The following is a 25,910-nucleotide window of genomic DNA, read 5'->3' as shown; positions in this document are numbered from 1 at the left end:
TCTGCAAATACCAAACATGTTGGAACAGCTTTTTAAATGGATAATGGGGAGTTTCGGGAAGAGTTGTGAGAAGCTTGACAGAAAAGGCCAAAACTGCTTTAAAGAGACTGTTTATGGAAATATGAACTCTAAAGATACTTCTGATGAGGACTTGAACAGAAATGATGAATGTGCTGTTGTAAACTGGAAGAAAGGTGATCCTTGTTTTAAAGTGGCAGAGAATTTGGCAAAATTGAGTCCTGGTGTCAGATGGAAGGAAGAATCTGGAAGCAACAACCTGGAATACTTAGCTGAGGAGATCTCCAGACTACATGTGGAGGATGTATCCTGGCTTCTCCTTGCAGCTTATAGTAAAATGCGAGCAGAGAGAGATAAACTTAGAACTGAACTCTTGGGTTCAAAGAAACCAGAAGCTGATGGCTTGGAAAGTTACAAGCTTCCAGGGGGTGGAATCCCAGAAGCTACAGCCCAACGTGAGGATGGAACCAAACATGGAACCCAGCCGCCATTTCAGTACAAGCCAAGACTGGAGATGGAGTTATCCAGAAAGGATTTGTGGAAACTCCTATTGTCTGATGGCTTTGACCCCTCTGTGCTTCATGCAAAGCCAACAGAATTTTTGCAAGAACTTTATAGACAGAGCCACTGCCAGTCTGGACTGGAGGAGACAGACAAGGAACAAACTGAAGGAAAAATTTCTTCAAAGACAGAGCCATGGAGGTTGAGGTCTGGAGTCAAGAGGTCTCAGGCTGAGAGAGCGGAGCAGCCCACACACATGAAGAGGGTGAGTTTGCCCTGGAGGTCGAGGGCGGGCCTTCCGCCTCGATGCTCAGGAAATGTCTTGCCACCCCAAGCCCCAAAGAGGGTGGAGCACATTTCCAGGGAATTGGGGAGAGCCTGGCTGCCACCACACTGTTCTGAAGGGGTTGAGCGTGTGCCCCGGAGATGGAAGGGAATCCGGGAGCTGCCCCGATGTTTGAGGAGGGTGGGGCCGAGAAGGTGGTCTCCCCAATGTGTGGGTATGTTGGAGCACTCACCTAAGCGTTTGGAGAGGAAAGGGCTGCCGAAAAGGCCCTTAGGAAGGGTTAGGCTCCCACTCTCTCAAGCCCCAAGGACGCAATGTTGTTCTGTAAATGACTCTCAGACTTTGAAATCTAATGGAGTTTGTCCTGCAGGTTTTAAGAACAGTTTTGGTCCTGTTAACCCTGTTTTCCTTACTGTTTCGCCTTATGGCAATGGAAATGTTTATCCTGTGAATGTCCCTCCTTTGTATATTGGAAGCATATAACTTGTTCTAAGTCCACAGATCCAAGCTAAAGGAAAAGTATGCCTTAGGACTGACCATGCCTATATTTGATTTTGATGGGATCTTGTACTTAACTATTGTTACTGAAATGATTTAAGTTTCTGTGGTATTGTGGGATGAATGTATTTTGTATTTGGAAGGAATATGTTTTTCTGGGGTCCAGGGGGTGGAATGTGCCAGTTTGAATGTATTATGTCCCCCAGAAAAAGCCATATTCTTTGATGCAATCTTGTAGGGCAAGCATAATAGTGGGGATTAAGCTGGACCGTTTGGATTAGGTTGTTTGCATGGAGATATACCCCACCCAGCTGTGGGTGGTGACTCTGGTTGGATACTCCCATGGAGGCATGGCCCTGCCCATTCAGGGCGGGCCTTGATCAGGGGAGCCATATAAATGAGCTGACTCAAAGAGACTGGATGGAGTGCAGCTGTGAGTGACGGTTTGAAGAGGTGCAAGCTTGCTAGAGAGGAACATCCTGGGAGAAAGCCATTTTGAAACCAGAACTTTGGAGCAGACGCCAGCCACGTGCCTTCCCAGCTAACAGAGGTTTTCCGGATGCCATTTGCCATCCTCCAGTGAAGGTACCTGATTACTGATGTGTTACCTTGCACACTTTATGGCCTTAAGACTGTAACAGTATAGCCAAATAAGCCTCTTTTTATAAAAGCCAATCCATCTCTGGTGTTTTGCATTCTGCAGCATTAGCAAACTAAAACACCTGTCCGTGCCGAGCGCCCTCCAGCAGCCTCCCCGTTTGTCCAGGTGATCTCGCTGACACTGTGGGGACCTCCAGCCCCTGCCCCCTACATTCTGGACAAGGAGCTGGCCAGTGTCTGCAGTGTCTGTGAGTCACTGGGGACCAGCTAGACGCGGACCGCAAGTCCGTGGAAGCAAACACATCCCACGCCCGGTGCTGGCCATTGTATCTTCTCGGGTGAGCTTTCACGCGGCTCCTAACAGATTTGGAGGTCCGAGTTCAGTAAGGGGAGGAGGGTGGTTCTGTGGGGTAAGAGGCACTCGGGAGAATCTGGCCTTCCCAATAAAACTCAGGCTGCAGAGCGGACCTACGCTCTCAGTTTACATGCAGTGTTCTACTCAACTCCACCTTCTTGTAATCCAGAAAAGCTGGATGGGGTATGGCTGGCCTCCTCTCCGCTGCCCAGACTGGCAGACAACACCCAGCCCCCACCCCAGCCCCTCCTGCGGGCAGGAAGGGGGTCTCTGTGCAGAGTCAGATGAACCCGCCCCCTGCTTCTGAATCAGCTTTCTGGGGGACAGCAGACAGGCTGAGTGCTGTCGGCCCTCATGGTGCAAAAACCATCCCTACTGGCCCAATCCCCCTTTCTCTTTGGTTTGCTTAGGACAGAGGGTCCACGGTACTAAAACAATGACTCTCGTCTGTCCCAGGCACACGTATTGTTCCTAATCTAGAGCACAACCCCAAAGAGGAGTTACTAAAAAACGCCTTTTATTGAAAATGCAAAAAAGCAAATCTCCCATTACCCCATCACACAGCAGTGAGCAGTGTTAAAATTTTAGTGTGTTCCTTTCTTTCCTCTGAAAATGTTATTAACCATACTTGCGTTAACTTCCTTATTGATATATTTCTCCTTCTTCAAATTCCTTACGCAATTTCTTAAGATGAATTATGGATCATTAATCTCTTAAAGCTTCTGTAGACGCATGTTGAAATTGCCTCCAGAAAGACCCCATTGAGAAATGCCGGCTTCCTCCCCAACCTGGCAGCCTTGGGTGTTATCATCATCACTCGCAAGACAAAGTATCCTGTGGTTTCAGTTACTAGAGAGTGAATGCATTTTCAGATCTTCATTGGCCATTTGCATTTTTAAAAAATTAATTGCTTGTTTTGACGGGCACTTGCTCATTTTTCTCTAGTGGTATATGTTATTGATTTTCTGTGGTAGAGACAGCAACACATATCTGACAAGTCCATTATAAATATTTTTCTTCCTTTGAAATCTGCGTTTTAATTTTATGGTGTTTACTTAACAAGGAGAAAGATTATTAAGGAGAAAAAGCACGAGCGAGACATGTCATGGGTGAATGGCCCAGGTGAGGGCGGCTAAGTAAGGGCCCCAATCCCAGTCCCAAACCCCATCCCAATCCTTATCCCAATCTCAGTCTAAACCCAATCCCAATCCAAACCCAATCCAAATCCCAAACCCAAACCCAATCCCAATCCCAAACCCAATCCCAACTCCACATCCTCCTCCCCAGGGTCTGTGACTGTAGCCTTCTCTGCAAAGGGACCTTGCAGATGTGATGCAGTGAAGGACCCAGGAAGGGGTTTTCCCGGATTATCTGATGGGTCCTGAGTACCATCACAAGGGTCCTTAGAAGTGGGGGGCTGGGGAGATTTGACGACAGACACCGGCAGCCACGGAGGCTGGAAAAGGCTGGAAGGGCCCCTGGAGCCCCCAGAAGGAACCGGCCCTGCCGACACCTTGGCTCTACCCAGTGGGACCTACTCCTGACTTCCGGCCCCCAGACTATGATAGAATGAATTTCTGCTGTTTTTAACCACTGGCTTTGTGATCATTTGGAAACCAATTCATCTGGGTTCAAGCCTGGCCTGTACCACCTGCTTGTAGCAGATTTGGGGCGTGTGCTTCAATCCTGGAGTCTCTGTTTCTATCCCACGGATGAAGTGCGCAATCCGCTGGCCCAGCAACGGACGCAGAGGGAGTTGTTATTATTGCGGCTCGGAAAGGAGGTTTCAAGGTCACATTCATCGCCCTTCACTGGAAGCCTTGGGAAAGAGGCCACCGATTTGCAAGACCAAGGTTGGGGCTGATGTGCCGTGTCCTAACCTCTCCACAGGGCCATGGCCCCTTGGAGGTCCCCGCTGGGTTCCTGCACTGGCCCTGTCCTGGGCCGTTTGAAATGGGACCAAGGCCCGGTGAGGCCAGAGGGACCGAGCCCTTTCTCCAGAGCGGCCCCCACCATGCAGCCTCGGCCATCGCCTTCTCTCCCTGCCTCTGTGGACCACAGCCAGTGTCCCCCAGCCCTCGACCCCGAGAGTCCAGCGATTTGCAGTGGCTGGTGCATTCCAGTTGGCTGGGGTCCCCGGCTCACGGGGTGCCTGCCTGGACAGGGAGGAGCCAGGCTCCACCTGCACGTCAAAGGCTAACGAGGACAGTGAGTGGGGGCACAGCCACAGTGAGTTTTGAGCCAGACAGGGGTTGTATGCACACAGAATAAAAGATGAAACTGCAGCCCAGTGCAGAGATGCAAAAGGAAAAAAAGAGCCTTAGCTAATCAAGAGTGGCAGATCCAAGATTTGAACCTAGAGATCAATCTGGGAAGCTCTTCTCACATCAAAGCAGGAAAATAAAGATTACTCTGTTTTCAAACAAGGAAGCTGGGGCACAGACAGGGTAGTTACCTGTTCAAGGTCACTCAGCTGTTAAACACTGGAGCCAGAAGGTAAATGTGGGCAGGGTGGCTCCAGGGCCTGAGATGACATCTGCCGCCCTGCTAGCCTCCCTGAAATGAACTTGCTCAAGGTCTGGGAGGAGCAGGGATCATATTTACTCAGTGCTGTTGAGGACAGTGGCTACCCAGGCTGGCTGACATGTGTGGCATGTGACAAATACAGGTGCTTGGGGCCTCTCGGCCTGGGGAGCTGCCAGCTGCAGGGCTGGGGCATGGGCGTTTGAAAATCAATGGAATAGAGGGTCAGTCTGGGTGGGAACCCACAGCTCTGACATCCCACCCCCATCCCCCAGGCTCTTCAGGAGAAGCCCCTCTGTTCAACCAGTTCTAACTTGCAGCAGGGGAGCCCCTGCCCCACGCTGTCCCTCCCTGCCTCATGGCTTGCTCTACTCTGGTTTTTCCTGTGTCAGATGAGCCCAGCACCATCTTTCTGGCTTCTTCCCTGGGTGTGTGTGGGGGGGTGTCCAGCTTGCTTTCTCTCTGGTTGATAACTGCCATGGATTCCCTACCTCCAACACCAGCGTGGCCCCAACCCAAGGAAGGGCTGACACTCGGGGAAGGTAGAACCCTGGTCGGAACCCTCCGGGGCACCCAACGCTCTGACGTGGCTCCTGAGCACCTGGCCGACTTCCCAGACATCCCCTCTGCAGGCCAGTCAGAGCCTTTATGTATTGATCAGTCCTCACAGCGGAGGGACACCACACCGTTGTCAGGACGGGGACAGTTTGACAAAGGAACTGTAATGACAGCAGGAGGGGAGCATCACACAGAACTTGAAAGAATTCCCTGGGGCTGAGGGAGAAAGATGCCAGCAAGGAACACCCTTCCCCAAGGCCCTGGACAGCGCAGTTTTCTGGGTTGCAGAGCCAGAGCTTGTCCACAGTCCTGCTGGGTGGGCAGTGGACCGAGGCTGACGGGCAGGTGCTGGGAGGGCCCTGGGGTCCTGGGAGCCCCTCGTCTAGGTTGGACGGGCGGCAGGAAAGCAGGGCAGGGAGGCCTGGGGTGTGTGCGGGCAGTGTCTGCACAGGGAGGCCACGGCCAGGACTGTGAGCTCGCTGGGTCAGCACACTCCCGGCAGAGGGCCCTGGGGGACCCCCACCTTGCCTCTGGCTGGTGGGCAGCGGGAGCTGGAAGGAGACAAAATGGCAGCCCTGGATCCGGGAGCCCTTCCTCACGTGGCGTCCAGCACCTCTGCTGGGAAGTGAACACAGTGCACATGCCAAGGGGCATGTTCACAGGGTCCCACTGGCGAGGGCTGAGCAGGGAAGGCGGGGTGGGCTTGGAGCCAGGGAGCTGACAGGCAACGCACTGACCACTGGCAGGCCCCGGGTATCCACTTGGACTTTATTGTAGTCCTAGTATGGGGCGCTGGAGGACGCCCTGTTAGTGTCAGGCACGAGTTTGGGCAGTGTGGCAGCTGCAGTCCAACACGACGCGGCAGTGCTGTCACCAGATGGCTACCAGAGGTGACCAGGTGTCCCCAAGAGCTCCTGCCCTCGGGACACGGAACAGCGATAACGGATCATTTCCCCTGGTGAGCGGTCAGTCGGTGTAACACTCAGAAGTCCCCACAGACCGGGAGAAAGGCAAGGAGCTAAAATTTATTAGCCGTGGTCCAGATTCTTCCCACTCAACAGATGAGGAAACCGAGGCCAGCCCTGATCAAGTTGGCCCCGAATGCTCTTCGCAGCTCCCCGGGGAGCTGCCCCCGGGACGGTCCTCTCTCTAGAAGATCCCAGGCAGCAGGCGGTAAGGCACCGCGGCCGTGTAGCGCCCCCAGTCTCGGCCGTACTTGTGGGCGCAGCGGTGCTCGTCGCGCAGGCAGCGGTGGGTGAGCAGGATGGTCATGTACACGATGTAGAAGTAGGGCAGCAGGTGGCCGCCGCCGCAGGCCAGGCAGTAGGCGAGGCTGCCCATGAGGTCGCCCGTGTAGTTGAAGTGACGGGCCACGCCCCAGAAGCCCGACACCAGCAGCTTGCTGCGGTGCTGCTGCCCGTCGGCCGACAGGTACGTGCACTCGATGACCTTGGGCTTCCTGCCCCAGATCAGGCAGCGCCCGTCCGTCCGGCGGAACAGGTCCTTCTGGTGGTTGGCCATCCGGAAGACGTAGTAGCCCAGCAGGCCCAGCAGCAGGACGCCCACGGCGTGGGGGGTCGACAGCTGCACGGGGTGGTAGACCAGGTACAGACCCTGGCAGGGCGAGAAGGGACAGGTCAAGCGTGGCCCCTCAGGGGGAGCGGCAGGAGCTATATGCATCCGGGCCGCGACTCGGTTTCCACAGCTGTAACTAAAACCACCTGCCTTGGAGGGTGGTTGTGGAGCAAAGGAGGAAACGTGCAATTGCGTGTAGATACCGTATATGAAATACACAGCATGTGTAACATAAAATAATGTTATACATGTGAAACTGTGGAATATAAAAATACATATGTATACTTAACCTACAGAGTCTAAAACAATGCCTGGCACACAGTAGGAGCTATGCGAGGCCTCACATGCCTGGAAAACGCAATTCTCAGATCTCAGCCACGTGGGGGCCCGGGCCCAGGTGGATCCCACAGTGGGCCAAGGACACGCAGTTGCTGGCAGCCCCGGGCTCGCTGCACCCAGGCCTCCCCCACTCTGCTGCGAGTGAGCGTCAGGCTTCCCCGGTGTCCCCTGTCCCCGGATGCCGCACAGCAGGTCCAAGAGCTTGCATCGGTTCATGCCACAACCTCTACACAGTTTACAAAGTCCCCCTCACCTTGCTCATTCTCTCCCTCCTTGCACAACCTTTGGGGCAGGCAGTCCAGCCCTGCTGCCACCACACCGGTGCCCTAGAGCAAGTTCCTAAGACCCCTGGCTCCTTGCTCACCTGGAAGCCAGCAGGGGGGATTCCATCAGGGTCTCCAGGCCGCTGTCTTACACGGGAGCCCAGAACGCCAAACAGAGACAAGGAGGGCTGCCCCATGGGAGCAGGAGAGGCTCGGGGCATCCCCCGACTGTCTGAGCATCCCCATGGGCGGCTGCCCCTGGGAGCCCAGCACATCACGCCAGGACGCGTGAACAAAGACGTGCCATTGTGTGTCTCGCGCTGGAGGGATTCCATGGTTTTGCTCAGCCCTAACCGAGTCAGCACCTGCTCTGATTTTTCAGAGATGTTCTGGGACGTGCACCGAGGTGCATGGCCAGGTCCGGGAGGCGTGCTGGGGCTGTCGTGGCAACTCCGGCCTGCTTGTCCTGTTTCGTTGCCCCGTCTCCCTGGGGACTTCCATCGGAGCCTCTGTCTCCCTCTCATCTGGACACCCTCTTCCCCCTTCCACGTCTCGCAGCCTTCCCAAGCACCCCCCGCACCACTCCCCAGTGGTGCCCACGTCTGACCACTGCCTGGCAGCTGCTATGTCCAATCCCACAGTTTCCCAGTCACACAGGCCCCCGTCCTGTCCCCACCTGATGGCCTCTGGCCAGTGGCCCCGGTCTGGGTGCAGCTAGCAGAGGGATAACAACAGCTGCTCCTGCTTCATCCAGCACAGGCGGGCAGAGGGTGCCCCGAGCCCTGCCTGCTCGGGCTCTGCTCTGCTGAATTCTCCAGTCCCCAGTCTGGCCACTTTTCCCACCACCCCTCCCATTAGATGCTGCAGCCAAATGGAACGTTTTTGGGGGGAGGGGCTTAAATGCCCCCTAGGCCCCTCCCACCAGCATGTTCTTTTGCTGCTAATATTTAGCACATGCTGTTCCACTTTCCCAGAACGTTCTCATCACTCTGCTCTTTGCCTAACCGTGGGTGAGGGGCCCCCCTCGGTGGTCAGCACCCCTGCTGGGGCCTGTGTCTCAGCCTCTCCCTCTAGGCCTGAGCTCCAGGACATTTTCACCACGGCCTCCCCAGCTTGGTGCCGGGTCCCTGGAAGGCCTCCTGATGTCTGTTAAGGAAGAAGTGAAAGTGAAGACACTAGACGACAAGCTCCTGGCCCATGCTCTGTCCCCTGCTCACCTGCAGTGTGTAGAGGTACGGCAGCCAGACGCAGTCCCCCCAGCCCAAGTACCACCCGAAGTGGTCATGGCAGATGTCCATGGTTTTCAGGTACCAGGTTTCGTTCCAGAAAAAGTCGACCACGTAGATGGCCTGCAGAACAGAGGCGGCTTTACTGGTCGCTGTCCTCCCAGAGCCTGGGCAGGGGGCCCTGGAGACCCCATCCCGCGAGGCACCTGGACTGTTACACTGTTTCACAGTGCGCCCCTCCCCTGTGGCCACACAGTCCTGTCCCTGGGACATGGGAGACAGGTGAGGAAGGCTGGGCCCTCAGGGAGCTTGCAGACTTGGAGGAAAAGGGGGTCCACAATGGTTACACCCAGTGTTGCATCTCTGGAGAGGAGACTCCTAGGCGAGGAGCCCTGAGCAGACTCAGGGGGCCTCACAGTGGACGATACCTCCCGAAGGCCATGTGGAGGTCACTCCAAGGAGAAAAAGCCCTTCCTTATGGCCCAAGAAGCTCCCCGGAGCAAGGCCTGTGTCCCACCTCTCCTGGGACCCCAGGGCCTGTGAGGTGCTTGATGCAGACCAGGGGCCTCCCCTGTACCTGTTCATTGGTGGACTCTTCCCCATCCATGTCCACCTGCAGAACCTGCTCGCCCCCCACAGCCCCCCTCCAGCCTGCTTGCCCCTCGGTGGTCCGACACAGGCTTCTGAACCCAAACTAGTTCATGTTGCCTGCCCCTAGCTGCTGCTGAGCACATCCTTCCAGGGAGGGTCTCAAGGCTTTTAAGACAAAGACAAAAACACAACTGTGGCCTCCACAGCCCCTGCCGATGAGGCCGTGTCCACCTCCAGCCTCACCTGGCTCTGGGCCCCCAAGTCTCTCCACTTGGCACAAAGGACCTTCCCAGGTCCTCTTTATCTGGCTCAGCTCCTTCCTCTGCCCCGATTCCACCCGAGCCTCAGCCCCAGGGGGCCCTCCCTGTGCCTGGCTGAGCCACGTCCGCTTCACACCCTCCCCAGGGCACTCAGCGGCGGGGTTCTCTCACCGCATGCCTGCCAGCCCACTTCCCGATGGCACGCGGGGAGGGGGCAGACTGTTGGGGCAGTGGGCACCGTCTCCCCGGGGCCCTGCACACGTGAGCCGTCCACCCCCGCTGGGCACGGCCGGTCACCTGCAGGACGTTGACCAGCATCATGGAGTTGGTGACCCGGCCGTGCAGCTCCTGCTGCTTGGCCGCAAAGGACAGGTTGATGAGCGTCCAGGCCACAATCCCGGGGCGCCCGTTGAAGAACATCTTGAAGTCAAACCACTTCCCGATTCGTGGATTGAACTCGATGCCCATCATGTAGTTGTAAAAGAAATTGCCTGTGAATTTGCTGAAAAATATAATTTAAGCAAAGATACATCAAGTCAACACACACATCTCACAATGTGTAGCCAGTGCTGCTTTCACAGCTCCGGTGCTGTGCCCAGGCCTGGGGGGCCGAGAGTGAAATGAGGTGAGTGACGGCGCACTGGCAGCTGCAAAGATCCAGGCCTCCCGAGGATGCTTTAGCTCAGCCTTGTCCCCCCCATGCCTTTGTCTGCTCTCACTTCACCGCTGGCTCGGGCTCAGCAGAGACATCCTCAGAAAGAGGCACTCAGGATGCTTGCTGTGTCCCAGGGATGGCCACTTTGTTTAAAAGCCCCCCATCCTCTCCCTCCTCCTCACAGCTTCCCCAGGGGCATGGCACAGGTGAGATGCAAAACCGACTGGACAGACCAGTACATCCTCCTACAGCCCAAGGACGTGGTCTGAAGTGGAGTCACAGGCCTTCAAGTTTCCAGGGCCAATGAAATGATAAATTACACCAAAGCGGAGAGTGGCAGAAAGTTCCTTGCTCAGAGCCAGGTGCTTGGGTCTTGCTGGGCAAATTTCTTAATCATTTGTAGACCCTGTTACCTGACCCCATAGTCCCCAGGGGGCTCCATGAGGAGGCCCTCGTCAGGTGTAACGTGCAGGTCAACTCATGGGAAATTCCTGTGTTAGTAAAACATATTTTTGGGTGCACTTTGCTCAGTCAGGATATGGAGACAGAAACAAAACGGGCAAAGTCTACAATAGCTGGTGTGATTATAAAGCCGAGAAATGATTTCCATGAGCTCAGAAGGCGGTCAGTCTCATTAATCCATAATCACACAAGCTACGAAGTCCCATCATCCAAAGGCATTTCCTAAGAGCCTAGCTGTATAAGTTAAAAGAAACAAACTCTGGGTCATTTTGGGTCCTCCAGACTAAAATCAAGCACCCCAAGAACAAGCATCTTGTTCACAGCTAAAGACCCACTGCTTAGAACAGTCTACAGGAGGAGCCCATTGGTGAGGAACGGATGGCTGGATAGAGGGATGCACATTTGGATGAATGGATGGAGGGGTGGATGTTTGTATGGATAGATGGATGGAAGTTTGGAGGGATAGATGGATGTTGGGATGGACAGATGGACATCTGGATAGATGGATGGATATTTGAATGGATGGATGTTTGGATGGTTGGATGGTTGGATGGATGGATGGATGGGCAGATGGACATTTGGGCATTTGGATGGATGGATGGATGGGCGGATGGACAGATGGTCATTTGGATGGATGTTTGGATGAACAGGTGGTTGACCACTGGCTTTTCATTTCAGCCAAGCAGCTCCCTGGGAGGCTGGCACATTAAAACCACTGAGATGACAACTCTTCATTATGACTGATCCGAGCAACAGTAGATATTCAAGGGAAAGAAGCAATGGGCCACCTTACCCCTGGCCAGAATTTGTCTTTCCTGCTTCCTGGTTCCCACAACAGGCCTACAGGAAAGGACTCAGCCACAAAAGATAGACAGCCACCTTCGGCCAGATTCTTTCTAGACAGGAGAAGCCACCCAGCCGTTCAGCAAGGGTGTTCTCCAAGGTTACACATGATCCATCAATCTCCCCCCACAAAGTAACAGGAACAGCAACGAGCAGATGTGCTGGCCTTTCATTTTAAGCTTGACTGAGTCCTAAAGAACGTACCAGTCTTTGGCATTGGTGGGGAAAAAGTAGCTCTTGATCATGGCAAAAGTGGCAACTGCATAGCCCAGGATGTTGGCACACCACAGCAGAGGGATCCAGTTGTCGAAGATGATGGTGGGTGAGAACCAGGAGAGCAGATGAGAGTTTGCAAACCAGATCAGGTGTGTAATGAGCCAGGCCTGCAGGCCATTGATTTCGTACTTATTTACGACCCCTGCAGAGGGAAGATTTAAATATCAAAGTGAATTCCCCACCTCGGTGAATTGGCTTCACTGTCTACACACCTGGCCCAGGCCCTACTTGCTTGCTGGGCCTCTCCTTGTCCAGGGTGCCTGGGAACCGTCCCTGAAACACACGAGGTCAGCTTCTGCTGGAATTCTAGGTTCCAGGTCAAAATGCTAGGGAGGGTGCCTCACCCCGTTAGCTGAGAAACTCACTGCTGCTCTTGTAAGTCCGTGTAATAGGGGAAGGAGAGGCTCGTGGGTGCTGCTCCTCTCTCACCGACCACAGGCTGGGTGACTGGCCAGCAGGCACGGAATGAGGAGGCCCCTCTGGTGCCCCACGCTCTCCTTGTAATTGTTGGGGCTCCCCTCTGGACTGGGCCTGGGGGGAGTCACACCTGCCCCCTCCCCTCTGCTCTGCATGCAGCTGGGCTCCTTGCAGGCTCCCAGCAATTGTAATGACAGACTGGACAAGGCGGCTCCATGGCCTCCTAAACCAAGGCCTTCGCCATGGAAACCACTGGTGGGAACGGGCAGGTTCTCTGGGGGAGGGGGCTCCATTTGCCTGGCTGCATCAGCCCGCTTTGGGGCTGGAGAAGGGACACGGTGACATTCCAGTCCCTCTTTCTTGAAGAAAGTGATTTTCAACCTTGCATCTGGGTCAGTCCCTGGTTGCCCTCAATTAGCTCAAGGTTCGGACCATGAACATTTCCAAGCAAAATGAATCTTGGTTTTGATTCAACGAGCATGGGGAGGGCCAAGCACCGAGAAATGGTGTGGCCACAGCACAGCTGGTGTCCTGGCTGCCTGGCATCGGCACAGGACGCTGAGAGCACTGGGGAAGGGGAGCCCTGGGCAGGCAACAGGATGAGACTCGCACCAGCGCCAGGAGAGACGTTACCTGCCGGAGTCACGGCTCCCTCTTGAACTCCTCCCACGTAGCCTGGCAGAAACTTGTGGCAGACATCGGGAAGCAACACGTACAAAGCCACCTGAAAGAGAAACATTCTAAGCTCAAAGACAGATGACGTGAAGGGATAATTGTATATGTTTGAAGACAGGCTCATTTCCATTGCCTATGATGACAAATGTGACAACACTGTGCAAGAAATCGTGATTATGACATTATGAGCTGGTTTTTTACTCCAGAAGAGTTCCCTGCTTCTGGGAGTGTGATGATTTGGAGCTATGCACCCCAAAACACATGTTCTTCACCTTAATCCCTTCCTGTGGGTGTGAACCCTTATAAATAGGACATTTTCATAAGGCTACTTCAGTCAAGGTGTGGCCCATCTGAATCAGGTTGGATCTTTTTACCGGGGGCCTCACAGGGAAGGCCACAGAGAGAGAAGCCACGGGGACAGGCAGAAGCTGGAACCCGGAAGGGAAGGGAGAAGCCAGGAGAGGCCACCACGTACGTCGCCACGGGACAGGAAAGCCCAGGACCAAGGATCGCCGGCCGCCCAGGACCAAGGATCGCTGGCAGCCAGTCCAGAATGCCACAGTCTTCCGAGAGAAAGCATCGCCTTGACGATGCCTTGACTTTGCACTTCTCCTAACCTCAAAACCGTGCACCAATAAATCCCTGTGGTTTCCGCCAACCCGCTGCATGACATTTGTTTTGGCAGCTAGGAATCTGAAACAGGGAGTTTTGACTGCAGGGTCTCTTTACCCCTCACGGAAGGGGCGTCTGAACAAGGAATTCACTCGATACTTAAAGCATCGAAGGATTCTCCCCACTGTGGCCTCCTCGGGGAACCCACCTGTCATTCCCAGCCACTTCCTTGCCATTAAAAAAAAAAAGAGATATAATTCACTTACCACAAGATTCTACCCTTTAAAGTATATTATTCAGTGGTTTTTAGTATAGTCACAAGGTTGAACAACCATCACCCACTGTCTAATTCCAGAACTTTTTCATCCCCCTTAGAAGAAGCTCCCTACCCGTTAACAGTCGCTCCCCAGCCCACAGCAACCACTAATCTATTTTCCATCTCTAAGGATTTGCCTGTTCCAGACATTTCATATAAATGGAATCATACAATAAGTGTCCTCCTGCTTCTGCCTTCCTTCTTGGTGCATAATGTTTTCAAGTTTCATCCAGGCTGCAGCAATATCTGAGCTTCATTGCTTTTTATGCCCAATGATATTCTGTTGTGTGGCTACAGGTTTTAAAATTTATGCATTCCTCAGTTAATGGATGTTTGGGTTGTTTTCCACTTTCTGCCTTTTGTGAATAATGCTGCCCTGGTCACTTTTTACCCAAAGGGACTGCGAGGCCTGAAGAGGGGGATTTGGAGGCCCAGCTCTGCCTTCACCCAGCGTGGGTTCCCCGCAGACACCCAGGGTTGCTGGGGAACACCCTCCTCGGTGAATGGCTTCTGGGCGGGGAGGCCGTGGAGGTCACTGGGCCACAACTGCAGGATGACTTGCTGCCACTTGCAGCTGAGGATCCCTGGGGGGTTGTGATGCCCCTCCCATGGGCTGCTGTCTTATGGTTCCTGTGGGGCCTGGGGCATCCTTGCGCCTGTGCCCACCATGGGGTCTTGCCCATTAGTGCCCAGCAGAGATAAGCTCTGCTGCTGTCATGCTGACTGGTGGTCTCATCTGCTGACAGGTGGTCTCACCTGCCCTGACTTGGCTGCGCTGATGGGTGGTCTCACCTGCCCTGAATCTGCTGGCCAAACCAAGTGCACCTGGTTCCAGGTAATGCCCTGTCAGGTCTCAGGGGTGTGAATGTCCCATTTCCTGGACAAACGGCCAGGACTGTCCCAGCAGGAGGGGCTGCTCCGTACCAATGTCCCTGCCATGATGGCGGGGGGCCCTCACCTGGAACGTGACCCACATGGCATAGATCTGGGCCGCCTGCGCTGTCACCGAGGGGGTCTTGGCCCAGATGTCCGAGAGGCGGGTGCGCCCAGTGATGACATCCACCACGGGGGCGGTCAGAGAGCAGCTGTACTGGTCACACGCCATGATGAAGTAGTACACGATGAAGGGCGCGAAGAGCAGCAGCGAGATGACACTCGCCAAGGAGAACCAGTCCACCTCCCTGTAACGGGAGACAGCAGACAGTCACACTGGCGCTTGCAGGCCTCCACGGGGTCCCCGCAAACAGAAGGTGTAGCTCACACACACAGAGCCCATCATGCACACCAGCCAGCAGCTCACGAGCCAAGGCTCTAGCACTTGGTGCAAAGCCTTCCCTGCCGCCAGGAGAAGCCACCCAGGCACACACTCTCGCGGGATCAATCAGGACGTGCTGGGGCACCCACAGAAAGACACCAGGGCCGAGGGCTTTCCCGGTTCCGGTGCTGGAGAACCCCCATCCACACCCAAGTCCCCACTTCTCTAAGGTGGCACAAGCACCAGAACATTCCAACCTAGGGGCAGCAGAAGGGCGTCAGTTGCCCTTTATTATAAGTCCACTTCCTTTCTATATTATTTGGTAATAGTAGCTTTGAGTTACTTCGTCCTCTTCGTAAAAAATTCTTTGCTTTGTAAAATGGGAAAATGGTAATATTTTGCTAGTCTTAACAATAAAATAAATTTTTAACTGGTCCATAAAATCACCAAGGCTGGGAACCTCTTACTTAGACCACCTGCTTTATTTACAGCCGGGGAGCCTGGCAAAGGCCCTTACCAAGCACGGCCCCACTGGCCTTGGGGCGTGGCCCCACCGTTGGTGACACTGCCCGGACTCTTGGCTTTGGGAGCGCTGGGCTGGGGTCTCACGGCCATGGTGCCCTGAGGGAGGAGAGACAGGGTCAGGTAGTAAGGGAGAGCAGGAGCCCCAGGCATGTCCAGCATGGCCCCTGGGGGCCTGGTGCTGGCCTTTCAGGCCTTCTCTGGGCCTTGAGCCTGCTAAGCTGAGCCCAGACATGTAAGAGAGCTCAGAGTCTCCTTACAAGAACTTGCAAAACCATCCACCCGGCCGCCCAACTTCTGCTCTTGCTTGTCTTGATGCAACCTCCAAACGGTGGCAGAAGGTCTTATTGCAAAATCGGGACTACGGATGCTCTGAACCTCACACACTAGGAGCCCCACCCCGCCCCCTGGACCCTCTGCCCCAGGCACATGGGGGATTTAAATGAGCTTTAAATCAGGCTGATCTTGTTCATCTGACCACTGGCAACCACTACTCCTCTGCTTCAAATTCTCTTTGCTCTACTAATCACATTCACAATGTCTGTGCTTTCATCACCACCATCCAGCACCCAAACAGCAACTCTGCACCCCACAAGCAGCAGCTCCCCTCCCAGCCTCCCCCACCCCCCAGTGACCTGTGATCTACTTTCCATCTCCATGGATTTGCTTACTCTAGGTATTTCATGTGAGCAAAATCACACAATATTTGCTGTCTTGTGTCTGGCTTCTTCTACTGAGTGTGATGTGTTCAAGGTTCGGCCATGCTGCAGCAGCAGAGCGCCATTCCCTTCTACAGCTCAGTAATATTCCGCTGTATGGGTGGATCCACGCTTAGGACACGCCTGCAGGTCTCAGGGCAAATGTCCCCTCCCTGGAGAGACCTCCGTGCCCAGCCAATCTGAAGGGGCTGCAAGTGGGTGCCCCCCAACCTCCCCCAGGGAACTCGACCTTCCACTTTAAGTTCTTGATAATTCTTGCTGCCATCAGGAACTGCTTTGTTTACTTGTGTACAGGTCTGTGTCTGCCCCCACTGGAAGGTAAGCTTCCTGAGGGTGGGAGTCGCATCCTACTCACCTCTCTACCACCACTGCTGCCAACAGTGCCTCGCCCACGAGATGTTCAACACACAATCGCCCTACAAAAGAGGACGCTGAGTTTCTCAGAGCACCTAAACCTGTTCCACTGGGCTGTAACTGGGAGGAAGCAGTGCATTCCCATTTCCAGAACAACTTCACAATGCTAAGGTCATAAACATCAGATTAAATGGATGATCTTGAAAGCTTTCAGTCAGAAAAACCAGGATTATGAATCATGCCTGCTACTTGGTACACACCCAGAAGATGTGAGAGCAGGGAAGTAAGCAGACATTTTCACACCGATGTTCATAGCAGCATTATTCCCAATTGCCAAGAGATGGAAACAACCCAGGTGTCTCAACTGAAGTATGGGTAAACAAAATGTGGACTAGCCATACAATAGAATATTACTCAGCTATAAGAAGCACTGAAGTCCTGAGGCATGCAACAACATGGATAACCTTGAGGACATTATGTTGAGTGAAATAAGCCAGACACAAAAGGAAAAATATTATATGATCTCACTAAAATGAACTAATTACAATGAGCAAATACTTGGAGTTAAACTCTCGAGTATAGGTTACCAGGAGATAGAACAAGGCTAGAGAATGGAGAGCTGGTGCCTAATTTGGGCAGAATTTTTAGTAAGGTTGACTGTAAATGTTTGGGAATGGATAGAGGTGATGGTAGCACATTATTGTGAGTGTAATTAACAGCAGCTGAATTAGGCATGTGACTGCGGATGAAAGGGGAAGTTTAGGGTCATGTGTGTCACTAGAAGGAAAGCCAGAGGATGAAGCACAGGGCTGTGTGACACAGTGAACCCTGCTGTGGACGACGAAGGTGGTTAATAGTACAAATATAAAACAGTTCTTTCCGTGAATGAGAACAAATGTACGTCACCATTACAAAGTGTTAATAATAGGTGGTATATGAGGAAGAATACACCTAATGCAAACTGTGGACTATAGTTAACAGTCATGTTTTAATATTCTTTCATCAACTGTAGTGAAGGTACCACACCAATGCTATGTGTCAGTAATAGGGAGATTTTAGAGGTATGGGGGTTTTTCTTTCTGGAGCACTGAGAATGTTCTAAAATTGATTATGATGATGAATGCACAACTCTGATTATACCGAGAGCCATTCATTGTGTGCTTTGGATGGACTGTATTGTATGGGAATAAAACTGCTTAAAAAAAATCATGCCAGCCTTGGAGTTCTCCACAGTGGGCTGGGTTCTAGAAGACAATGATGAAAAACTTTAAGAATGTCTGAGGGTAATCTTTTTCAACCTAGAATTCCATTTTCAAGTCAATTGTTATTCAGAAAGAAAGACATGGGACCTGGGACTGAGGATCTGAGAGAGGTGCTGGGTGAGGGCACGTGTGCGGGTGACAGCCATGCAGCAGACCCGAGAGGGACCAGCCCCCAAGGACAAGAGGAGTGGTTTTGCTGGGGAGAGGGGTGACTGGAAATGGCAAATTTTATTGTTTGAGTGTTTAGAGAAAGTATGGAATTACTGATACGTATTTGAGAATTCTGCTGGGTATTCAGAAAGAAGTTAGCGATAGAATGCACAGATGCACAGAAACCTCAGCAAATGGAAAAAGAGAAACAACTGTGAAATCCAGGGGAAAAGTTATACAAGGGGAAGAAAATGTAATTATAGCACATTACTTGGCTCAACAATAAATAACTTCGCTGTAATAAATGTAAAAAATGTAAACATGCTGCCTATGATTGACTATTAGATGGAAAAGGGGGCAAATTATTTAGAAATAAGTGGGTAAAAGAACCAAAGAGTAGCTCAAAGACTGAAAAGTGTTTGCTCCTGGGGAGCTGGCCTATACGATGGGTTTGGGTGCCATTTTTAAATAAGCCTTTGAATGTTGAGTTTTCCAATGTAAGCATGAATTACTTTAAGAAAAATTGACATTTCTCTCAAAAAACTTAAATGATGAAAGACATTTTCATTATGAAGAAGTGAGCAGGACAGTTGTATCACTGAATTTAACTGACACAAGTTAGTTTACGGAGTGTCTTACTTGACTTACGTGTAGGACTGAAGTGAACAAAAGAAAACTGCTTCAGACACATGTCTACAATCTTCACTTTCGGGACCACCGCTATCTGGTCACAAGCCTGCTTGCTTCTGACAGCTCCCCCAGCCCACATCCAAAGTCAGCGTCCCACCCCCTCTGCTCCCGGGTTTTCAAGCTAACCTGTTCTCATCTCAGGTACCCATTTTCACATCTGCTGTACGGGCAGGTTAAGGGGCAGGAACTGGCAGTCTTCCCAGCCCTGGGTCACAGAGAAGCCTGTGATCACTGGCATCACCCTCAGTGACCTACCATGTTGGAAAATCGCAAAAGAGCCAGAAAATGCATAACCTCAGAACTAAGTGTAGATATGCCAAATGGAGCATGCCAATAGGAGAAAGTGCATTTTCTAGGTATAACAAAAGCAAATAAACATTTTGAGCTCATTATAGAGCTCCCTCACCCAGGAACCGCCTGTTCTGTTCCAAGTTTGAAAGAAACTTTCAAGGAACATCTTTGGCAGGAGACAGCTGCGAGTAGGGGACGGGGATGCCCTGAGCATACTTTGTCTCCTAAGACTCCCGGACAGTAGCCAGCACTGGCCACCGATGTACCAGCTGTCCTTTCTACGTTTTCAAGGCTAAAAAGTCACTACCTACACCCAAAGTCAACAGAGCTGAGACACTTACCCCTGGTCTCTTGTTAAGTGCTTTCTCAGCAGAACGAGAGCTTCCCCTTTTCAATGGGATCCTGGAAATTTCTAGACTCTTATGTTCCAAAGGGCCTGCTTGATCCTCCTCAGCCTGCTGGATAAGGAACTGTGAAGACATAAAGATGAAGACACTCGAGGAGCTTACATGTCAGGCCTGAAGCAGACAAGGACCCGAGTGGTCTTTCCTCGCGGTTCCTGCTGGAACCAGGGGGAAGGAGCTGAAGCTCGGTGCTCGGGGCTTCAGGTCAGAGACGCCGCATCTCGGAAGAGGAGGTCTTCTCATGGTGCACCTCACAGATCCAAAGGGCGGAATGGAAGGGAAGCCCTCACGGAGGGGCTTCTCTGGAGAGGAGCCTTAACAATGTGCGCAGATTCGAACCCAACGAGTAGCGATGAACTAAAAGAATTTTCTTTCTAGAGATTCACACCAAGCAGCCACAGATGCATCTGAGGCACCTCTTAAAAGCTTGCTTGCATCCTGGAGCTTGCACATTCCCAGCAGCATGCTCCAGGAGCCACCTGGATCCTAAGAACACTGAGCAGCACTGGGTGACCTGGGCCCCGAGCCTGGCTCCTGGTGGAGTCAGGGAACATTCCCGAGTGTCTGGTTGCAAGAGTCCATGCACATGAGGACTTATGGCGGTGGCTATGAAAGACGGATAAAGACAGGAGAGAAAGAGGAACTAGGGAAGTGGACGGAGATCATATGGAACCCTGCTCGGTTCCCTGGACTGACTTTCCGGTCCCCTGGGCCGAAGCTAAAGGGACCATGCTCCCGAGGGTTTTGTGATAACTCAAAGCTCATGGTGGCATTTCAGCATCTTGTGAGTTTCGTATTTTGAGAGATGTATTTGAGACCCAGGACCAGGGCAGGGAGGGGCAGTGGCCAGCAGGGTGGATGCCCAGGAGGCCCAATGAGTCACCATCCGGGGTGCAGATCCTAAGCATGACCTGTTCCCACTGCCAATTTGTCCCCACTCGGAATTCAAGCTACATCAGCTTGGGCCATTACTTGTACTTGCTAAGCCTCAGTTTCCTCCTCTGCAAAGTAACTGTGTCACTCACTTTGTTGAGGGAGGGTTAGATAAGATACTGTGTGCCAGCACCCAGGAGGCTCCCCTATAAGAAAGGCAGCTACCTCCCCATATCACCACCAGCAGCAGCCAGGGCTCAGGGTTCAGCCAGGTCACTCAGCTAATCAGGGCAGCAGGGCAGAATCCGATTGGCAGAGAAGACTGGGTGAGCGGTGCACGCAGGTGAGGAGGGGGCCTCCGAGGTCTCAGTGGGGTGCTGCCTGCAGTGGTTGTCTAGCACATAGCAATTGCCCCTCACTTTGTATCACCCCTCCTGGCTTCTGTGGGTCAGGAATTTAGGAAGGGATTGGCTAGGTAGCTATGGCCTGAGAAGTCTCATGCGGTTGCACTCGGCTGAACGTGGGAACAGCGGGGAGGGGGTGCGCTGGAGCAGCTGGGGGCTGGCCAGGCCTGGCTTTCTCTCCAGGGGAGCCAGCTGGGGCCTCCTTCCAGTGTGGCAGCCTCAGGGCACCAGCGAGGGGTCCAGGAAAGAAGGCCCAAGCAGGCCTGGGCAGGCATGTGGCAGCACATCCCTCACATTGTTGGTCTAAAGCAAGTCACAAGCCCGCCCACCTTCAAGCGAAGGGGAATGCCCCCACCCACCGCTGGGGCAGTGTCAGGCATTGGAACCTGGAGATGACAGAGCTTGTTGCAGCCCATCTTTGGAAATTACAAGTCCGTCACAGGTGTCCACTATTTATTTAACCTCCACCGAGTGCACCCATGACCTCGTGGACCCTGAAGGGCTAGCATTATTGCACCCATTTCACAGAGAGGAGGCTGGGATGAGGAAGGTGGAGCTCAGCAAGCACAGATGGACAGGGGCAGGGACGGGTCCGTGGGAACACCACCTGCATGCCACCCTTGGGAGACTGGAGGATAAATCTGGAAATGACCACGCTGATGATCACAGCTGACTTTTTTGATCGCAGTGCTAGCACAGGACTTGACATATATGAATATGTTTAGCAGGAACATTATTGGAACAGCAGGGAATTTGAGGGGAATTGGAGAGTAGCAAAGACTGGAAAAACACAGACATGCTCCACATTGGCCTTGAAGGTGAGAAAGTGATAAAACTCAGCATCAGTAAGCGTGGGGAGCTGCACTCCGGGGTGGGGCTCTAGAGGCCAGACCTGCACTTTGGTCCAACATCGGCAGGTAGGAATTCACCCTGGGAAATCTGCACTGCCGGGGAAGCCTGCCCGTGCCAGAACCTTCATTGTGCTTTGCTGGACAAACTTGCAAAATACCAAAAACTGCTGAACGGCTGTCAATAAGCAAACCCGATAAATCGATGAACCGGCCCCCTCCTCACCCGCGAGCGCCGGCCGCCTCCTCACCTGCGCGCACCGCTCCGCATCCCTCAGCGCCCGCGCGGTCCAGGACGTCGGCACCCGGCCGCGGGGTCAGGATGGTCGCGCGGCCGCCACACCCCCGCCTGACGTGCTGCGGGGGCCAGCCAATGGGAGGCGGGGCCCTGCCGCGGGCCGGCGTCCCTGCGCCCCGGATTGGCGGAGGCGCCGCGCCCCGCCCCTGAGCTGACTGAGGGGCCACCGCGCGCACCACTCGGCGGCGGCGGGGCGCGAGATTGACGGCGGGGCGGGCACGCCCCCCGGCTCCTACCACTGCGGGGCCGGCACCCGGTGGGGGGCGACGGCGGGTCCCGGGCGGCACTGGGCGGGCGGCGGGGCATCAGGCCTCTGGTTCTCCGCATTTCTGGCCGTCAGCGGTTTCCTTTGTCGTCAGAAGAGGACTGAGCCTGCAGGGTGGCGGGCCTGGCCTCCGGGGGCAGTACCCCTTCCGGGGGCGCTTTCCCGGGTCCGCGCGGGGTCCCGCCGGGTGGGGAGGCAGCCTGGCCCTGCGTCCCCCTAGTCGCCCCGAGCTGGGGGAACGCGGGAGAACGGCCGTGCGAACCCCACTGTGACCTCACGAGCCCCCCAGTGCCTCGGTTTCCTCCTCTGCCAGTGGGGATCCCGCAGCAGGCGACACACATTTACCGAGCATCTGGCGCTGTGTTCATAGCAATGAACAAAATAAAGGAAATCCCAGCCCTGGGGTTTACCTTCTTGGGAGGCAGAGGCGGAGCACTCAGTGAGCAAGCACAAGTGAGCATGTAAGGGTGTCCGTGGCGGAAAGCCTTCGCAAGGCAGGGCGAGGGCGACTTGTGGAGGGATGGTGGTGATACAGGACCAAGGCGGTGGATTCTCTGCCCGATGCTCTCAAATGACCACTTCCCGAGACACTGGGGTTTCAGAGAGAGAGTTTATTGCTGGGCGCCAAGCAGGAGAGCAGGTGGCCTACCAGCCCAAAAATGTGTCTCCCCAAGTCTAGGGAGTTCACGGTTTTTAGGGATTCTAACAAGGGGAGGTGAAGCCATTAAATTTCAAAGGTGAGCGGAGGTGAAGAGAGGCAGTTATCGTTTCAATAGCAAGTGCAATCAGAAAGGAAGAGAGGCAGAGTTCACCATTTCAATAGCAGATTAGGTGGAAACAGTTTACCAGAGTAAAGGGGTGAGGCTGACTCAGGTTCCTACCTTAGCATTAGGGCATTTCCCTTACTAGTTTCTAAAGTGAAAAACAAAACAAAACAAAACAAACATACAAACAAACGAAAAAAACGGATCAAGGAAGTCCCAGCTTTCTCAATCAGACAGGCACAAGATAAGGGCTTTTACAACCATTATCAAGGATCACAGCTGCTGGATCACAAAAAGTGCCCTCTCTGTCTACTCTAATATACCAGAAAGAAAAAAAGAATGTGTATATAATGATCCAGTAGTCATAATCATTTGTTAAATCCTAATTCCTCGGTTACAGTAGTTTTATTTCAGGGTGTCCGGGGAGGTTTGCTGCTAGGAAATTCAAAGGTGAGGGGCCCCAGGGAGCAGACCCTGAATCAATGCTTGTGGGAGGGTGGAGGGGGCACTGGGCTGCCATGCGAGCCAGAGGCATCAGCCAACCCCACACGGGAAGAAGAGGTGATACACCAGCCCTCTGCTGTCCTCCCTTTGGGCTGAAATGGCCAGGCCATATACTCCTGAATCCATCTGTCCCAGATCATGAGCCATCATGCAAGGGCACAGTCCTCGGCGAGGCAGCCCTGAAGGGTTGGCTGCTGAAGGTGTACCCCGAAGCCCTCCCAAGGGCTGGGGTGACAGGACTCCCCCAGAGCTCATCCCTGGAAATTGTCCAAAGTACAAAAGAAGTTGAACATACAGTAATGTGTGCCGGTTTAGATGTATTATGTCCCCCACAAACCGACATTATCTTTGATGCAGTCTTGTGGAGGCAGACTGATTAGTGTTGATTAGGTTGGAACCTACTGATTGTTTCCATGGAGATGTGACTCAATCAACTGTGGGCAACACTTTGATTGGATAATTTCCATGGAGGCGTTACCCTACCCATTCAGGGTAGGTCTGAATTAAATCACTGGAGCCAAATAAACAAGCTGACAATCAGAAGGAGTTGAGAGCAGCTGTGAGTGACATTTTTGGAGAGCAACAGAGAGTGACGTTTTGAAGAGGAGCTGCAGCTAAGAGAGGACAAAACACCCCAAGAGCAACATTTTGGAGAATGCCATTTTGAAATGCAAACTGGGAGCAAGCAGATCCCAGCCATGTGCCTTCCAACCTAACAGAGGTTTTCAGGATGCCAATGGCCACCCTTAAGCAAAGGTACCCTATTGTTGGTGGCTCACTTTGGACACTTTACGGCCTTAAGACTGTAACTTTGTAACCAAATAAACCCCCTTTATAAAAGCCGATCCATTTCTGGTGTTTTGCAAAACAGCAGCATTAGCTAACCAAACGTAATGTGAACACCTTTATACTGAGATTCAGCAGTTGTGAGCAGTTCACGACATTTGATTTTAATATTTCTCTCTGTCTTTGTATCTCTGGGTATGTGCATTTTATCCCCCCCCCCCACCTGAACCATTAGTTAACTTCAGACACTGGGACATCTCACTCCTAAATACTTCAGTGTGTGCCTCTTAAGAGCATGGACATCCTCACATGACCCAAATAAAGTGATCACACTCTGGAAATTTAACATTGCTTCAATGCTTTTATCTATTATTTTGTCCAAATTCAATTTTCCCCAATTTTCCCAGTAATGTCCTTTACAGCTCTCTCTGTCATTTTTAAAATTTCTGAATCCAATCGGGGAATCAACACAGTGCATTTAGCTTATTCCTACTCTTAGATCTTCTTTAATCTAGAACACTTCCCCAGCTTTTGCTTTTGTTATTAATGTTATTGGTGGTGGTGATGGCCTTCATGACATGACAGTTTGGAAGTTAAGAGCACAGGTCTTTGCAGAATGTCTCTCAATTAGGATTTGACTATATCCTAATTTAGATTATACTTTTTCTCCTTGGTAGGTGGTTTCTGCCAGAATTCTCCATTTTTCTTTTTGTGATTAATAGGTAATCTATGGAGTGAGACTTTGAGGATGTAAAAAACTGCTGATGCTGAACACCCTTTGACCCAGTGGTCTGCCCTTGAATGTTGACCCCTGCCTGAAGCAATCGCTGCTTGGGACACAAAGGCGATTGTCTTCTTTTATCATTCTTTCAACATTCATCACTTGGCATTCTGTAAAGAACTCCTCTCCTTTAATTTAATTTAATTTTTTAGTATCAGTGCGGACTAATGGATTTTTAAAAAAACTCACTGAGTTATGACCCCACATTGGGTCAGTGGCACCCCTTCAAACTGGCTCCACTTTTCAAATGACAAACTGGCCCTGGCATTCTTTGCTCCCCTCCTTATTTTCTAGTACAATCAGATGTTCGAGAATCTTTTCCTGCTCCAGGCCTGGGGTTTGCCATTGTTGGCAGGAGATATTTGAGCAGAGAACTGAAGGAACTGAGGGATCAAATCATGTAGATATTTCTGGGAAATGAAAATGACCCCCAAAGGGTAGGTGTGAGGAGTAAATAAATGAACCCATATACCTTTCTTGAGGCTTTCTGGAGTTTCCAAATTGTCTATTATGGAGAAACATTACTTTATCAACAGAAAAAAAAAGTATTTAAAAAGTGAAAACGTATATATAAATGACAAAGGCATTGCAAATGAAGAGGAAAAGTTGGACTGTCCAATAAATTACAGTGAGACAGTTGCTTATTCACTTGAAAAAAAATTTGATTCCTACAACCGATCCTCCCACTTGCAAAAAATAACCATATGTATGTGGACTAAATATCTGAATGTGAAAAGGAAATCAGAAAAAGTGCGGATAGTGAATTGGTTCATTGCTTTGGAGAAGAAATTTGGCAATACCTAGTAAGGCCGAAGGTGTGCATAGCCTACCGATCAGGCACACCTGTGGAGAGGTGTCGACCTTGGAGAAATGCAGAACACACCATAGGGA

At 52.4% G+C, this 25,910-nt stretch overlaps 1 protein-coding gene across 1 annotated transcript; it reads right to left on the bottom strand.

Moving 5' to 3' along the window:
* Positions 1–5,561: 5,561 nt before the first annotated feature.
* DHCR7 (7-dehydrocholesterol reductase) lies at positions 5,562–21,946 on the bottom strand. The gene is made up of 9 exons (XM_037838895.1): positions 21,873–21,946; positions 19,434–19,562; positions 15,622–15,725; positions 14,808–15,030; positions 12,880–12,970; positions 11,758–11,971; positions 9,891–10,095; positions 8,734–8,865; positions 5,562–6,953 (listed from the first exon to the last, which is right to left on the bottom strand). Exons 3-9 carry the CDS (start codon positions 15,717–15,719, stop codon positions 6,489–6,491), a joined length of 1,428 nt encoding a protein of 475 aa, XP_037694823.1. The 5' UTR covers positions 15,720–15,725; positions 19,434–19,562; positions 21,873–21,946; the 3' UTR covers positions 5,562–6,488.
* Between the last annotated feature and the right edge of the window lie 3,964 nt (positions 21,947–25,910).

The sequence above is a fragment of the Choloepus didactylus genome, chromosome 6 (assembly GCF_015220235.1).
Source record: "Choloepus didactylus isolate mChoDid1 chromosome 6, mChoDid1.pri, whole genome shotgun sequence".
In the NCBI taxonomy this organism is placed as follows: Eukaryota; Metazoa; Chordata; class Mammalia; order Pilosa; family Megalonychidae; genus Choloepus; species Choloepus didactylus.
The sequence above is the reverse complement of the archived record's forward strand: the minus strand, read 5'-3'. Positions and strand labels throughout refer to the sequence as shown.

Bases quoted from the DNA above. Each gene is read 5' to 3' on its own strand.
- DHCR7 (XM_037838895.1), bottom strand. From the start codon at position 15,719: ATGGCCGTGAGACCCCAGCCCAGCGCTCCCAAAGCCAAGAGTCCGGGC. The intron at 11,972-12,879 runs GTAACGTCTCTC...TTCCCTCTGCAG, and splicing joins GGGAGCCGTGACTCCGGCAG to GGGTCGTAAATAAGTACGAA. The intron at 6,954-8,733 runs GTGAGCAGGGGA...TCGCCCTGCCAG, and splicing joins CGTACCTCTACACACTGCAG to GGTCTGTACCTGGTCTACCA.